This window comes from Suncus etruscus, chromosome 15 (genome assembly GCF_024139225.1).
Source record: "Suncus etruscus isolate mSunEtr1 chromosome 15, mSunEtr1.pri.cur, whole genome shotgun sequence".
NCBI classification, from domain to species: domain Eukaryota; kingdom Metazoa; phylum Chordata; class Mammalia; order Eulipotyphla; family Soricidae; genus Suncus; species Suncus etruscus.
Window position 1 is genome coordinate 31,893,547 of NC_064862.1, and position 15,759 is coordinate 31,909,305.

At 54.2% G+C, this 15,759-nt stretch overlaps 1 protein-coding gene across 1 annotated transcript; it reads right to left on the bottom strand.

Annotated features, from left to right (window-relative positions):
- Nucleotides 1-2,120: 2,120 nt before the first annotated feature.
- INPP5J (inositol polyphosphate-5-phosphatase J) lies at nucleotides 2,121-14,369 on the bottom strand. Its single transcript, XM_049788770.1, has 13 exons — nucleotides 14,217-14,369; nucleotides 11,379-12,562; nucleotides 10,737-10,853; nucleotides 10,511-10,619; nucleotides 10,234-10,350; nucleotides 9,870-10,045; nucleotides 9,347-9,458; nucleotides 9,097-9,206; nucleotides 8,765-8,948; nucleotides 4,284-4,421; nucleotides 4,113-4,190; nucleotides 3,879-3,983; nucleotides 2,121-3,542 (listed from the first exon to the last, which is right to left on the bottom strand). The coding sequence occupies exons 1-13, from the start codon at nucleotides 14,319-14,321 to the stop codon at nucleotides 3,036-3,038; spliced, it is 3,042 nt and encodes a 1,013-aa protein (XP_049644727.1). The 5' UTR covers nucleotides 14,322-14,369; the 3' UTR covers nucleotides 2,121-3,035.
- Nucleotides 14,370-15,759: the final 1,390 nt, after the last annotated feature.

Sequence of the window (15,759 nt, forward strand, 5' to 3'; positions counted from 1 at the left end):
CTGGTCAGGCCACCAGCACCCCTCAAGAAAGGGGCCCTGGTTGGGAAGGGCCCAGCACAGCCTGAACTCACCTCTGCGCGCAGGCTGGCACAATCCCTAAGACTCTGAAGTTTGCCCACCAGGCCACATGTGCTCCGGGAGGCGCTGGGCACCAACTGCTTCAAACTGACTCTTGCATTTGATTGTACAAAAGGCAATGGGTAAGCGATGGCAGAGCTGAGGCAGGGGTGTCAATGCCTGTTTTGTGCTACCTGGATGAAGAGGGTGGGGGAACAGGTGAGCAAGGCCTCTGTGATCAGGGCTCACTCTTGGCAGTGCTCTTGGGGACATTGTAGTTTCAGGGATGGGACAAGGGTTGGCTCCGTGAAAGGCAAGTAAGTAACCTTACACCCAGTACTATCTCTCTGGCTGCTTCCTTTTTGTTTATTTTGGGGCCACACCCTTGATGATCAGGGGTCACCCTGCCTCTGCACTCAGAATTTGTACCCTTGGCAGGCTTGGGGGACAATATGGGATGCCAGGGCTTGAACCCAAACTGGCCATGTGCAAGACAAGAACCCCACCCACTGTACTATCTTTTTTTTTTTTTTTGAGGGGGACACATCCAGCAGCACTCAGGGGTTATTCCTGGCTCTGGGCTCACAAATTGCTCCTGGCAGGCTCAGGGGACCAGATGGGATGCTGGGGATCGAACCTGGGTCCATCCTGGGTCAGCTGTGTGCGAGGCAAATCCCTACCACTGTGCTATTACTCCGGCCCCTGAATGGCTGCATCTTGACTGTCGTTTTTTCCCTGTGTGACTAAGTCACTTTTCGCACCTCCATTTCCTTCTTTGTTAAATATCAAGAGAAGCTAAGGAGCCTGAAGGGTGATACATATAACCCAAGGCCTGCCAGACACAACCAAATCAATCACCTGCTTTCCTCCTACATCTATGATCTCACTTGGCTTCCAATATTCTCAAGGCAGCCCTTAATTGCCTGGCCTCTTTCACAGAGGAGGAAACTGAGGCCCAGGCAGGCCCAAGATTGTATCTTTCTTGAACCACAATGAGTAGTGCTTGGGAAACCTGGCTGTGCTGGGGGTTGAACTGGGCCTCCCTCATGCAAAGCCTTTGAATGACCTAATTTATGGCCAGATTTTTGGCATGTAGGTAATGGCAGAACACAGGTCTCTGGCGACAACTGTTTCAATGTGCCGCCTTTTAGGTTTAATCTACCTCTGCCTGGCTCCAGTCCTTTCCCCGGGAACCTCAGTTGCCCCAGTTTGTAGAAAAGAGTGGAATCTTAACAATTATGACCAACCACCCCACAGTCCTCTCACCACAGTTGTTCTAGAGAAAGTGTCAGCCCTGCACTTGCAGAGACTTTGGTTCTATCAAGTTCAGCTGCAGGATCCGGGCACAGATGAGGGGAGAACAGAGTCTTCAGAGCACCCTGGGGACACTCAATCGTTTTATGGGTGCTGCTTAGAGCTGAGTAAGACTGCCTGGATACCACCCAGGCAGCAGAAATCCTGGAATCAGTGACCTCAGTTCCAGCTTTCCGGAAGCCAATACTAGACTTATGCCCTGGCCTAGAGAGTCTCTACAGGGCCAGAGAGATAGCATGGAAGTAGGGCATTTGCCTTGCATGTGGAAGGGTGGTGGTTCGAATCCCGGCATCCCATATGGTCCCCGTGCCTGCTAGGGATGATTTCTGAGCATAGAGCCAGGAGTAACCCCTAAGCACTGCCAGTGTGACCCCAAAACCAAAAATATAAATAAATAAATAAATAAATAAATAAATAAATAAATAAATAAATAAATAAATAAATAAAAAAGAGAGTCCCTACAGGCCCAGCTTGTGCTCGTGGGAAGCTGCAGTGTGATACATCTTCTGAGGGATAGCTGGGAACTTGGACTGGGGGGTGGGAGGAGCTATGCCCCAAATGCTGGCCCACTCGTATCTTCTGCTCTGCTGGACAATCTTGGGGCGATGCCCTCTATTCTGTGTACTGATGAAGTTTGCCGGAGGCGCGTTCTGATGCTCTGGGCCTGGACCTTGTCAGGGAAACAGATGTCCAGATGGGTAAGGGGGGCTGGAAAGGGTGCCGGTCGAAGTTACTGTAACAGCCCAGAATACAGTAGGAGGGACACATATGTCTTTATTGCAAAATGGACACGTTTGCTCAGGGAGCTGTGGCGCCTGCCTGCTGAGGCCTGAGCCAGCAGGTAGGGGGTGGGGGTGAAGGTTGTCCCAGAATGTGTGTCTGAATCTGGAATCAGAACACTAGAGGGACTCACTAACTCGCCTCCTCCCTGGCACCCCTTCTCTTAACAGTCACTGCGCCCTTCCTGCCCTGCCCTGACCAGGGCTCACGTTTTTCTGCCTGAAACCTAAATCCAAACTTCCCCCAGTCCCTTGAACAAGGGCCCTCCCTCTGCTAATCTGAGCCTTCAAGGCCTCCTCTGACCAAGAGAGAGTAAACAGAACCTTCTTCCTAGGAGGGCTCTGAGAACCAGTATATGCACAACACTCATCCCTTTGGAATCGTGGTCTTCCTCCAACTCACAACCAAATTGTGCCAATGGGTCTTGATTTTTGAGGGGCCTCAGTTTGTTTGCCTGTGAAATGTGTCTAAGGATTGCACTGCCCTCAACACCACCACTCTGGGTGGTGGTGCAAATTAAAGGAGATAGCACATGGAATGTATACAGCTGGGGCCTGCTAATTGTCGCTCCTGACATCTTTCTGCCTCTGAGGCCCTCCACCGCCCTCCTGGAATTGGAGTGAGGTGAGAGAATTTAATTCCTAATCGATGACCTTCAGGACTGTCCTCGCCCCCACCCCAGATGGGGGCCCAGACAAGGCTCTACTGATTTTCACAGCAGAATGCCACGACCAAGTGTGTGGTGGGGAACCCCTGTTGGCCACTCTTGACCAGGACAGAGTGGCAGGTGCATATAAAGCTGGAGCAACAGCAGAAGGGAGGCAGGTGGGATTGCAGAAGATGGGGCAGATGGGGGCCACCTGGGTCCACCTGCCCAGCCACCCTCAGGGCCCCAGGCCCCCTTCCTCCAGCCCTTGCGGGCCCTGCGGGCTGGGAGACTGGCTGCTAGGGGCTGGCAGTTTCGGATCTGCTTCCCAGGTGCTTCCACCACCAGGATCCACCGTCTCGAGGCGCAAGGCAGGCAGCAGGTGCAGGTTTCGAGGCACAGACGGCTGGAAGGCCCAGGGCCCCGGGAGCCCGGAGGACCCCTCTTCACAGCTGCCCTGGCTGCTGCCTTCGTTGCTTCTGCTGGGGGCCACCCGAGGCAGGCGGCGGCTCTGGGGCGAGGGGCTGCGGCTGGCCCCACGGCGTTCTCGGGAAGAGGGCCGCAGTGCAAGGCTGGGGAAGCGGGCCAGACCCGGGCTGCGGCTCCGGTGCCTCTTGGACTTGCCAGGGCTGGGACTTCGGGACTTGGGCGCCAACAGCTCCAGGGTGCTGTCGTCCTCCTCCTCCGAGCTGGCCCCCGAGCTGGCTGAGCTGCTGCTGGCCACCTCGGAGGTAGGTAGCGAGATCTGGGGCAGAGGAAGGTCAGTCACTTGGGGGCCCAGCTTTATGATCTCTTGGGCTTTTTGTTTGTTTGTTTGTTTGTTTGTTTATTTTGGAGCCACACCTAGAAATTTCTGCTCAGAGTTTTCTTCTGCTCTAAACTCAATGGTCACTCCTGTCAGTGCTCAAAGAAACTTTTATATAGGGAATCAAGTTGGGCCTTATGCAAGGCAAGCACCTTAACCCCTGTACTATTTCTCCTATTCCTTTGGGACCCAAGATGTCAGATCACAGAGCTGAGCACCAACGGGCTATGGCATTTGAACAGTATTTCATCCCCCCTGTCCCAGGCCAACACTCACCTGGAAGGGCTCGGTGACACCAATGAGCATGCTGAGAGTGTGGCTGTAGTAGCCCAGGATGAAGTCTCCATGGCCTTTGGGTAAAGACTCCTCACTGAATGTCACCTGATGGGCCCAAGAAAACAGCCCAGATTGAGACTGGAGAGGCAGGGAAGCTCAGCACACCCCCAAGCTGAGACCTGCGTCTAAGGGCCAGAGAGCATACAACTTCCCTACTCCCCTTTCCGTCAGTACCTGGTAGACGCTCCCATCCACATCTTCGTGTTTGGCCCAGACATAAGCCACATAGTCCTTGCAGTGGCGGAAACCCACCTGGGGTGAGAGAAATGAGGTGTGTGACCCCTGGCAGGATAGATCCCTAGAGAAGCCAGTGACACCACCACCACCCCATCCTGCCCCTCTCACCCGGTACAAGCCGATCCAGTCCCAGGAGCTCCGGGCGAACACAGTTTCTATGCGGTACCTCACCACAGCCTGCTCGGGTCGCACCCACTCGTCTGCCACCTCCAGCCGCACCAATGGCACATCATCCCTGAAGGCAAACTGCAGGGACAGGGGGACACCAACAGGGGACATGTTTCAGCATCTCTTGACCCAGGACCCTAGGGGCAAGGTCAGCACATTTTGGGTGAGATCTTTGAATGCCTTTGAAGCCACTGCACAGAGAAACCGAGGCAGAGATGGTCAAGGATGGATGCCTGGGTGCCCCTTCCCCCAGGCTTTCTGTCCACAGCCTCCTTAGGAAGGGAGTGAGAACACAGCATGAAACTAATAGGGAGACCCTAGCAGGACTAAGGTCAACTGTGTAACCTGGTGTGAATGCCCTGACCTTTCTAAATCCAGGGATCTCATCTCTAAATTTGTATGATTTGTTTTGTTTGAGGGCCACACTCGGCATTGTTCAGAGCTTGCTCCTGGCTTTGGATTTAGGAATCACTTCTGATGAGGCTCAAACCAGACTTGGGACAAGGCCAATGCCTTAAACCCTTAAGAACATCTCCAAGGGCCCGGAGAGATAGCACAGCGGCGTTTGCCTTGCAAGCAGCCGATCCAGGACCAAAGGTGGTTGGTTCGAATCCCAGTGTCCCATATGGTCCCCCGTGCCTGTCAGGAGCTATTTCTGAGCAGACAGCCAGGAGTAACCCCTGAGCACCACTGGGTGTGGCCCAAAAACCAAAAAAAAAAAAAAAAGAACATCTCCAAGTTGAATGCTCTTGTTTAACTCTGGAAGGGCTTCTGCAGATTCAAGGAGCTCCTATTGATGAAGCTTCCCAGTAGACAGTAGGTTGTCTATGATGACTTGTCTACCTGCTCAAGAAGGAGACACAGGATATTCTGGAGGAAGCTGGACATCCCTGTGCAGTAAGAAGAGTCCTGGATAGGAGTTGGGAGGCTTCAGTTCATTCCTAAGCACATGTCACTCACTTGTGGAACCTCCAGTAAGCCGGAACCATCCCAAGACCCAATATCCCCATCTACACAAAGGACTCCTAAGTCCACAAAGACAAATTATGATGCTTAGTATCATCATGCCAGGGTCAATCCATGCTATAATGGTGGTCACTGGGTTGGTACAATTGCTGAAGTGGCAGATGGCCAGGCCTTCCCCGTAGACTCAGGTGGTGGCAGCCTAGGACTTTCTTTCCCTGTTTATCTGGTTTCAGGTTTCCCTCTCTGTTAAGGCTGAGCCAAACTGCTTCAGGCGATACTGAATATTCTCTCTGGTCCTGGGCTTCTTTTTTTTTTTTTTTTTTTTTTTTTTGGTTTTTGGTTTTTGGGTCACACCCGGCATTGCTCAGGGGTTACTCCTGGCTGTCTGCTCAGAAATAGCTCCTGGCAGGCACGGGGGACCATATGGGACACCGGGATTCGAACCAACCACCTTTGGTCCTGGATCGGTTGCTTGCAAGGCAAATGCCGCTGTGCTATCTCTCCGGGCCCCTGGTCCTGGGCTTCTAACAGTAGGTCTTTCTGCTAGACTCTGGGACATGCCCCTTAAGATTTGGCAGGGGACGCCATCACCCCACACTGAGTCCATTTATGGCTGTGTAGCCTTGGGTAAGAGACTTAAGTTTGCTGGACCTCATTTTTTCCTAGCCAGTAGGAGGAGAATTTGAACAGCTCAGAGCCTACTCAAATGCTCAAAGGGATGGCACGTGTAAAGTGCCCTCCAGCAGATCTGGCATATAGTAGGTTTCCCCACACACACCTCTCCCATCACTACATAAGAGAGAAGAGACTTGGGGTAGAACAGATAGTACAGTGAGAAGGGCACTTGCCTTGCACACAGAGCTAACCTGGGTTTGATCACCAGCACCACATGGTCCCCATGCCCTGCCAGGAGTGATCCCTGAGCCTGGAGCCAGGAAAGAGCCCTGAGCACTGCTGGGTGTGACCCAAAAGCAAAACAAGGAGGAATGGTTAAAGCAGGGTACCCAAAAGGGATGTTTTTCTAGGGAAGGTTCCTGACTGAAGGTTAGAATGTACACCTAAGACTTTTACCAAAGGGCCCAAAGGACCAGGTTAAGCAGATTAATTTACGACTCCCAGCTGAGGACTCGGAACACTGACCCATCATGACTGATCACATAACTAAGTTCCCAGGGAAAGCATTCTGCAGCCAGCAGGATTCTCTCTTATCAGATTAAGAGAAAGAGAGAATCCAGAGTTGGGTTTCAGGGTTGCAAAGATGGGATCTACCCCATTCTTTGACCTAGCCTGTGTACGACTGGGCTCATATGTCTAACCCCTCACAGGCCTCAGCTTTTCTGTATGGGATGGGATGTGGCTCCATGACAGAGTACAAGCCTCCTTAGTGAGACTTCTAGAAGAAGAGGATGAAGGAGGAGGAGGAGAAAAAAGATAAACAGAGTTGGACCAGTGGGCCAGTTGTGATACTCTAGGTTTGGGGTCACTGGGTGATACTCAGAGTTTCTTTTGAGGCCCTGCTCAGGATCACTCCTGGCAAAGCTCAGGGGATTATTTAGTGCCAGGATCTGACCTAGATTTCCCACATGTAAAACATGTGCATTAGGGCCTGGAGAGATAGCACAGCGGTGTTTGCCTTGCAAGCAGCCAATCCAGGACCAAAGGTGGTTGGTTCAAATCCCGGTGTCCCATATGGCCCCCTGTGCCTGCTAGGAGCTATTTCTGAGTAGACAGCCAGGAGTAACCCCTGAGCAATGCCAGGTGTGGCCCAAAACCCAAAAAACAAAAAACAAAAAACACATGTGCATTAATTAGTCCATTAATTTTTTCCTGTCTCTAGGTGTTGTTGTTGTTGTGTTTTGGGCCACACCTGGCAGTGCTCAGGGGTTACTCCTGGCTCTGTGCTCAAAAGTCGCTCCTGGGGGCCGGAGAGATAGCAAGGAGGTAAGGCGTTTGCCTTTCATTCGGAAGGCATGGTTCAAATCCTGGCATCCCATATGGTCCCCCATGCCTACCAGAGGCGATTTCTGAGCATAGAACCAGGAGTAACCCCTGAGTGCTGCTGGGTGTGACCCAAAAACAAACAAACAAACAAACAAAAAAAAGAAGTCACTCCTGGCAGGCTGGAGTGGGGCATATGGGATACTGGGAATCAAACTGGGGTCCATTCAGGGTTGGCCAATTGCAAGGCAAATGCCCTACCACTGTGCTATTGCTCTGGCCCCTAGCTTTGTAATTGTTTGTTTGTTTGTTTGTTTTGGGGTCACACCGGCAGTGCTCAGGGTTTACTCCTGGCTCTACGCTCAGAAATCGCTCCTGGCAGGCTCGGGGGACCATATGGGATGCCAGGATTTGAACCACCATCCTTCTACATGCAAGGTAAATGCACTACCTCCATGCTATCTCTCCAGCCCCGCTTTGTATTTTTTATATCTCTCCTCCCCACTACCTCATAGTTACAGGCACACCCTATGGCAAGTATAAAGTGAATGGACATAAACAATGAATGTTCTATGAAGTCTGAGTAAACATTGAGTGTGCTGTTCTTACTCTATATGTAAATTTTAAAAATATTTTTGGTTTTTGGGGCCAGACCCAGTATTGCTCACAGCTTACTCCAAGCTCCACACTCAGGAATTACTCCTGGCAGTGTTTAGGGGACCATATGGGATGCTGGGGATTGAATCCAGATTGGTTGTGTGTAAGGCAATTACCTACCTGCTGTACTATCTCTCCAGCCCCTCTTACGTGAATTTTAATAACTTACCCTAAAATTTCTCATAAGAAGAAAGTTAGAAATGAGTGGGAAAGGCATGGACTTTGAAAATGAGAACCATACCATGCCAGATTAAAATCTTTTGTTTTTGTTCTCGTTTTTCGGCCACATTCGGTAATGTTCAGAGGTTACTCCTGGCTATGTGCTCAGAAATCACTCCTGGCTTGGGGGACCATATGGGACACCAGGGGGATCGAACCGCGGCCCTTCCTAGGCTAGCATGCACAAGGCAGAGGCCTTAACAGCTTGCGCTGGGCCCGGAGAGATAGCACAGCGGTGTTTGCCTTGCAAGCAGCCCATCCAGGACCAAAGGTGGTTGGTTCGAATCCTGGTGTCCCATATGGTCCCCCGTGCCTGCCAGGAGCTATTTCTGAGCAGACAGCCAGGAGTAACCCCTGAGCACCGCCGGGTGTGGCCCAAAAAAAAAAAGAAAAAAAGAAAAAAAAAAAAAAACAGCTTGCGCTAACCGCTCCGGCCCCAGGTTCAAATCTTACATCCTGTTACCAGTTGTAAGACTTTGAGTCATGAATGTCTCTGAATCTAATCTTTTTATCTGAGCATGATTATCCCATTACAACAAATGCCTGGAGCTGAGGGCAGGCAAGAGGAGTTACTGGTGAGCTGTGGAACACTGGGCTGGGATTAGGGATGTTTAGGACAGGACGGAGGGACTAGATCTCACCCTTAGGACAAACTGGGCCACCACAGGTTTGTGGTCGCTGACTGTGTATTCCATGTGGCTTCGGTAGCTGTGCTGGGTCACGAGGAGCCGGTGGCTCTCCCGGCCTGAGGGACTGGGACCCCCACTTGGCGTCTTGACTTTCCACAGGATACGGTCTGTCCAGGCTGGCTTGCGTTTCTTGGCACTGCGGTGGGCAGGGGTAGCCAGAGTATCAGGAGCTGGGGGTCAAGGCAAAGTCCCAAGTCTTGCCTCCTACCCCTGGTCCCCGTCTCCCTTCCCCAGAGGATCCCAGCCCACATGCACAGTCCACTTCATCCTGGAAGTCTGCTCACCTGGTGTCATATTTGTTAGTACCCACGTCAAACTTGAAGGTGGGTGCAAAGTTGAGGGGCCCCTCCTGGAAGCCCTTCAGTATGGGCCAGGTAGTCTTGGCCATGTTGAGCTGTGAGGGTCCAGAAGGGCAGAATTGGACGAGAGCTTGGGCAGGGAAACTCAGGGCAAGGGCCAAGATCTAGGGTACAGGCGTGCCTTGGGGTACATCGTGTGGTGGGAGAGGGGGGCGTGTGGGCTCGGAGTCCACACCTGGTCCTTCTCCCAGAGCTGTTGGAGTTGATTGTTGTCGATGGCAAGCTTGACGAAGTGCAGATCATAGCTCTCAATGCGGAAATTCAGGTCCCCGAACCAGAACACGAGACTGATGAAAGCGGGTGGGGTGGGGTTGTCAGAGGGGGTGGGGGGGTCACTGGGATAGAAGTGCCCAACCCTGCCTGCCCCACTGGCCTGTTGCATGGGGAGTAGGGAGGGGCAGCACCTTTGACCCGGCCAACCATAGGGTAGCAGGGCCTGGGGAAAGAGGAAAGTCAGGTCCCAACTCAGCCAGGCCCTGCCCAGTAGTACCCCACCCTCACCCCCAGCAACCTAAGCGGCATTCGTGCTCTAAATGGAGTTTGGACACCCACCGCCTCAGCAGCCTCCGCCTGTCCCCAGAAGACCTGCCTAAAGCAGGCATCATCCCTTGCCACTAGCTAGTCGCTAGCTGGGGGTGGAAGGAGGGTGGGTGGCTGGGAACCCACGTCGGGGCCGCCCAATTTCAAGTCACTCGTACTCATGATCTAGGATGCCGTGAGCCCCGGGTCCTGGGAACTGCTGAAGGCTGAGGATGGTCTGGAAATTGTCCTTGCGTTGCTCCGCTTTGTCCATGTGGGCCGGCAGGTGGCAGTTCAGGAAGCAGAGCATGTGCCCGAAGGCTGCCAGTCGCACACTCACTCCACCTTTATTGCCCTTGAGAGGCCAGATGCAGGGGGGTCAGGGGCGGGATAGGAGGAAGAGAGGGGCAGGGTCTAGGAGACGGGGGCAGGGATGTTTGCATGCATTGGGGTGCATGCAAATCTCTCCCGGGACTCAGCTACATTCTGTCCCCTTTGGGGGCTACTTTCCCATTCCATCTGGCCAGGTTGCCCCGTGCTCACCCAGTAGCCCCCCAGGCCGGTGCGCGTGCAGTCCGTCTGCACATCCCGCAGGAAGGGCAGGTGGTAGTATTTGGCAAACAGCAGCAGGATGACGCCCTGCATTCGCACTGTGCTCACCTGGGCGGGAGGGAGGCGAGAGAGGAGACTCAGACTCTGCACTCCTAGCCTTCCATTCGACACTCTCCGCTGCAGCTGAGACCAGGGGCTCCCCCCCAAAGCCAAGGGCCCAGACCCGGGGAGGGGTCAGCTTCAGGCCGGGCACTGAGGGGAGCGTTACCAGGACGAAGTTGAAGGGTGCCAGCGCGTCCATAAAGAGCTCGCTCCACTGGTCCGTGAAGAGCGCGTCCTTGAGTCGCTTGTTGATCATGGAATTCACTTCTTGCAATCTGGGGGAGCGGGCAGGGGAGGCGGCCTCTGGGTTGGAGGGGGGCCCCCCAGACTTCACGTCTGCTCCCAGGAGGGAGTGGGGAGGGGAGAGCAAGAAGATGCTGGGAATGGCTCACCCGATGGCGATCATGTCTGCCCCCTCGGTGTCATCGCTGTGGCAGCCCAGGTGCAGGAGGGAGGTGACATCGTCTGGGGGCATGGCAGTGCCCACATTCCACGTGACCACGGTGATCCTGGTGAGAGGGGGAACGGAGGGGGTTCTTGGGGTTCCCTCTTTCATCTTGAGCCCCCCTCCCACCACAGGGTTCTCTTTTACTGGGGAAGTAAATAAGGCAGGGTGGGCAGCCAACTTCCAAGGACCCTTCTTTTGGACCACACCTGGTGATGCTCAGGGGTTACTCCTGGCTATGCACTCAGAAATCGCTCCTGGCTTAGGGAACCATATGGGATTCCAGGGATCGAACCGAGGTCCATCCTAGGTTAGCAAGTGCAAGGCAGATGCCCTACCGCTTGCGCCACCGCTCCCACCCCTTAAAGGGTGCTTGTCTTGTGCTTGTCTCCCTCCTCCCGACTGATTTTCCCTGCAGAGATCCGTGGAGGCAGGGCCGGCAAGTCCCTCAGGAGGGACGTCATCTCCCAAAGGTCCCCAAGGACTCTTTCTCTGGGAGGTGACCATGGGGCCTGCCCCAGAAAAATGCCTCCTCCCCTGGGCTCTAGCCCCGACCATCTTTTGGAAGAGGGCAGGAGGGGTGCCTCACCAGAAGCCGGGGTCATTTTTGCAGGTAGGTTGGGCTGACCAGGAGGAGGAGGAAGTGGAGGAAGAGGAGGAAGTGACTGTAGTTGTAGAAGGAGAGCTGGTGACAGGCGCTGGTATTTCTCGAGGCTGAAGGCTGGGGCTCAGATGAATGCCAGGACTTGCAGCCTGGGTTCCAGGTCTGGGTGTTGCCTCAGGGCTCAAGGGGACACAGGGAGGGCGGTTGGGGGAGCGGCTGGGGGAGCGGCTCGGAGACCGAGGAGGCTTAGGCAGAGGTGGGGGCACAGTCTGGGATGTAGAGGCACCTGGCCGGAAGGTGGGGGACAGAAGTCCAGGGGAGCGGGTACCAGGATCTAGAGGACCCTGTCCTCCATCCAGGGGCAGGGTCTGGGGTGGTCGGGGGAGGCCAGACTCCTCAGGGCTGCTGCGGGGAACCTCAGGCCGGGCTCTGAAGGAAGGGGAGAGTCGTGGGACTGGGGGGCTTTGGATCAAGGGTGGGGAACCCACAGGACCTGAGGCTTGTTCTGGAGGCTGGAGATGACTCTCTGAAGGAAGGAGGGGCCTGAGGGCTTCCCTCTGTTTTGCTGATTTATGCCCCCCAGAGATAGGGACTGACGCCATGGATGCCCCAGCCAGAGCCTGCTCTTGAGAAGGTGACAGAACTGGACAGGATAGTGAAGATGAGCTGGAGGGGCGCTGTGGGGGGTGCTCCTCAGAAGTCAAGGCCAGGCTCAGACCAGAAGCCGACCGTGCTGGCTTGGGTCCCACGGTGGTAGGTGGCACTTGTTTTGGGCTTCTGGATGTTGCAGCCAGCCCAGGACCCAGGGTGCCTGGGGGGGACCTCGGACCAGCTGAAGCCGACATCACCAGTTGCCCCAGTGAGGTTGGAGTCAGGACCGAGCTGGGGTTCACTGCTGGGGGTTTTGGCCCAGCTGAGGCAGACATCACCAGATGGCCCACTGATGTCGGAGCCAGGCTAGAGCTTCGGGGGGCAGGAATAGTTTTCTGCCCTCCAGGGATTGACAGTGGCACCAGAATGGGCTGGGGAGATGCCAGAGGCAGCCTGGGCCCCTCCGGAGAAGGGGGCAGAGAGGCTCGTGGCCCCACGGGAGCCAGAGCCAACCGAGGTTCCAAGGGCACTGAAGCTGCCATCTCCTTTGCTGGGAGGAGCGGAAAGGTTGAGTCCACCTTGGAGAAGACAAACCAAGACTGAGAGTAGTCCTAGCCTGGGGGGGTGTGGGGGGGAAATTAACCCCCCATTTCCAGCTCCAATCCTACCAAACCCTTCCATCTGAGTGGAAGGTGCCACTTTCAAGGGGCATCTTTCTACTTTCTCACCTCAACCCATTCTCTTGCAGGTTAGCTTTTTCTCTCTTGGGGGACAGAGGGCTCCAACTCTAAATCTGTCCCATCTTTTATAGATGGGAAGACTTAAGAGCCTAGACTCAACGCAGGCAGATGGTGAGACTGGGCTCTCCAGGGTTCCCCTTGTCTTTTTGGCTAGCACCCAGAAAGCTACTGCCAGCTCCTGGGGGCAGCCCTCCTACAGTCCCACTGCTCCTGTGGCCAAGAACAAGTGACCTGGCACCCCAGATCAGCTGACTCTGGACACTGAGGTGTCCAGAAAACAGAACATCCCACCCATTAGTAGAGCACCCCACCTGTTAAATGTCTCCTCCCTTCTTTCACAATGTCCAGGAAACTTAATCTTCATTCTTGACCCGTGAGCCCTACCCAGCAAGGTAGATACCCTAAATGCCCAAGACCCCAAACTTTTGCCTTTCCCCCAACCCCTCTCCAGCACCACAGAAAAGCATGAGAGGGTGCTGATACCCAGAGTCAAGTCTAAGCCCAGATCTGTGGAACCTTTGGGAAGCCTCTCACTGTCCAAAGCCTCAGTTTCCCTGGCTGTAAACAAGGAAATACCATTTTCTGAGAAGTCTTGGTCTCCAGGCCTGTTTGCTGAGCCCTGTGAGCCCTGTGGCACATGGCCACCATCCCCAAGTATGATTCTAAGACTTCGAGCTCAGCCCATCCTGGTGCCATATTACAAGGTGTCAATTTGTGCCCCCCTGCCCCCTGCCTTCACCTGTGAGGACAGACAAGCAAGTGGGAATTCCCCCCTTTCTCCAAGAGGTAGAGTGAAGAGCACAGAGACCTCCTCCTTTTTCCGCATCCATCCTCTGTCTCTGATGTCCCTTGTCTCCAGAGGACAGGATAAAGTGTCCTTTGCCAAGGAGGGCAAAAGAAGGTCTTATTGGCCTTTGGGTGGCCCCATCCCTGACTCCACCAACACAGTAGTTCTAGCCGCTTCCCATGTCCTTCTCGGTTCAGAGAACCCGAAACACAGCTTCCACTGCTGTCCCTAAACTCAGTTTCTAGAGACTGCATTTTAGACATCCTCCTTGGCTCCAAGTGTCTCAGTCTGTACACCCCGCAACCACCACACCACCTCCAGTACTAACAACTTAGACATCCCAGATGTCACAGTTTCAGTCTTCAGGGACAAGCTCCCCATTTTGCAGTGGCTCAGAGAGGAAAAGCAACTTGCCCAAGGTCACACAGCAAAGGTGGAGCACAGCTGGGTCCCCTGACACAGAGTCCAAGGCTGCAGGGGGGAGGTTGCTCCTGGAGCTGGCTAACTCCATCTCTTTCTGGGTGTCCTGTTGCCAATCCCCTTGCTTCCTGCATGCCCTTAGCTTTCCTACATGCCCTGTTCACCCATCCGCTGCTTGGTGGGCAGAGGATAGTACTGCCCCTTAGCCTGGAGCTCTGGGGTGTCTGCAGTGAGTGTGTGACCAGGAATCAGGAATGGGGGAGCTCAATTTTAGGGGGGTCTTACCTTGGGGGTGGCCTCAGTTTGGGAAACTCCATGGGGTATAGGCAAGGAGCCCAGGCCTGTTGGGGACCTTGGCTTCCTGCTGCCGCAGCCACTCTGGCCCTCCATGTCTGCAACCCGGCTGGCAGCAGAAGCAGCAGCCCGGGCTCCCTCAGGCTCCAGCTCCAGCTCCTCCACTCCCGGGAACCAGTGATGTCATCAGCCGAGTCAACCTGCTGAGAATTTAAAGGCGTAGGCACCCACTTGGCAACCTAGAGGTGGCCAGGGCAAGGGGGCCTGGCCTGGAGGAACCCTTCCAGTTGGCTGCTGGGGTTGGAACAGTCAGGGGAGAGTGAAGAAGTCTGTCTCTTAGCCTGGCCCAGGTCCCAACTGGCACCAAGACGAAGCTGCCTATCCCCTCCCTCCCATCAGCCAGCCTGGCTGGCCCTGGTTGAAGGGAGGGGCATTGGCACACCTGAGGGGAAGGTAGAGACAGGTAGTCCAGAGGTCAGTGTCCTCTCCAGGGACACCTGAATCCCGGCCTTGCTCTTGTGACCTTGCTGACTTCCTGCCAACTCGGGCCCTGCCCCAGCCCCCACCTTTGCCCCATTTTGGGGCCTTGATGCTTGCTCCCTCCACTCTGACTCCCTCCTTTTGCACCAAGAACCAGACACTCAGACTCCAGGCACGGAAGTCCTTGCCCATCTCAGCCTTGGCACTGAGCCCTCCTTTTCACAGGTACCTGCCCTAGTGTCCTGTCCTCAAAGCTAGGCCTGTCCCAGGCCAGCAGCTTTCAGCTTCCTTCTCTCAGGTACATGGAAATGGCTTGAGAAAGGGACTTAGCCAAGGTCACCTGAGTTTCAATGGGTAAATGGAACTCCCTCAGTGACTGATAGTAGCATGAATCAACTAGGGTCTCTGACAGAAGAGAAATACTGTAGGGAGGATTCAGAAGTGGGGGGTAGGTTAGTAGAAGGGTCAAAAATGGACCTGAGGGGACCAGAGAGATAATACAGTGGGTAAGGTGCTTGCATTGCATGTAGCAGACCTGGGTTTGATCTACAGCATCCCATATGGTCCCCTGAGTCTATCAGGAGTGACTCCTGAGGCAAAGCTTTGAGCATCACCAGGTATGGCCCCAAAACCGAATCAACAGAAAGAAAAGAAAAGAAAAGAAAAGAAAAGGAAAGGAAAAGAAAAGAAAAACAGGCCTGAAAGGGCCAGAGAGTTAATACTGGAGGTAAGGGATTTGCCTGGCCTATGTCTATGTCAGCTATGACTTTGGTTCAAATCCCCAGTACCATGTAGGGTTCCCTGATCCCCTTCAACTATCACTCCAAAGCACAGAACTAGGAATAGCTCCTGATCACTACTGGGTACGGCCCTTAAACAAACAGATCCGGGAGCCCCTCTAGCCAGGCTCGGGCATATGTCCTAATCTTCAATAGGTCTACAGGTTAGTAAATAAATGAATGAGCAAGATGACTGAATACTGGGGCTGGAGCAATAGCAGAGTGGTAAGGCATGTGCCTTGCACATGGCCAACACAGGAGTAACCCCGATTTGA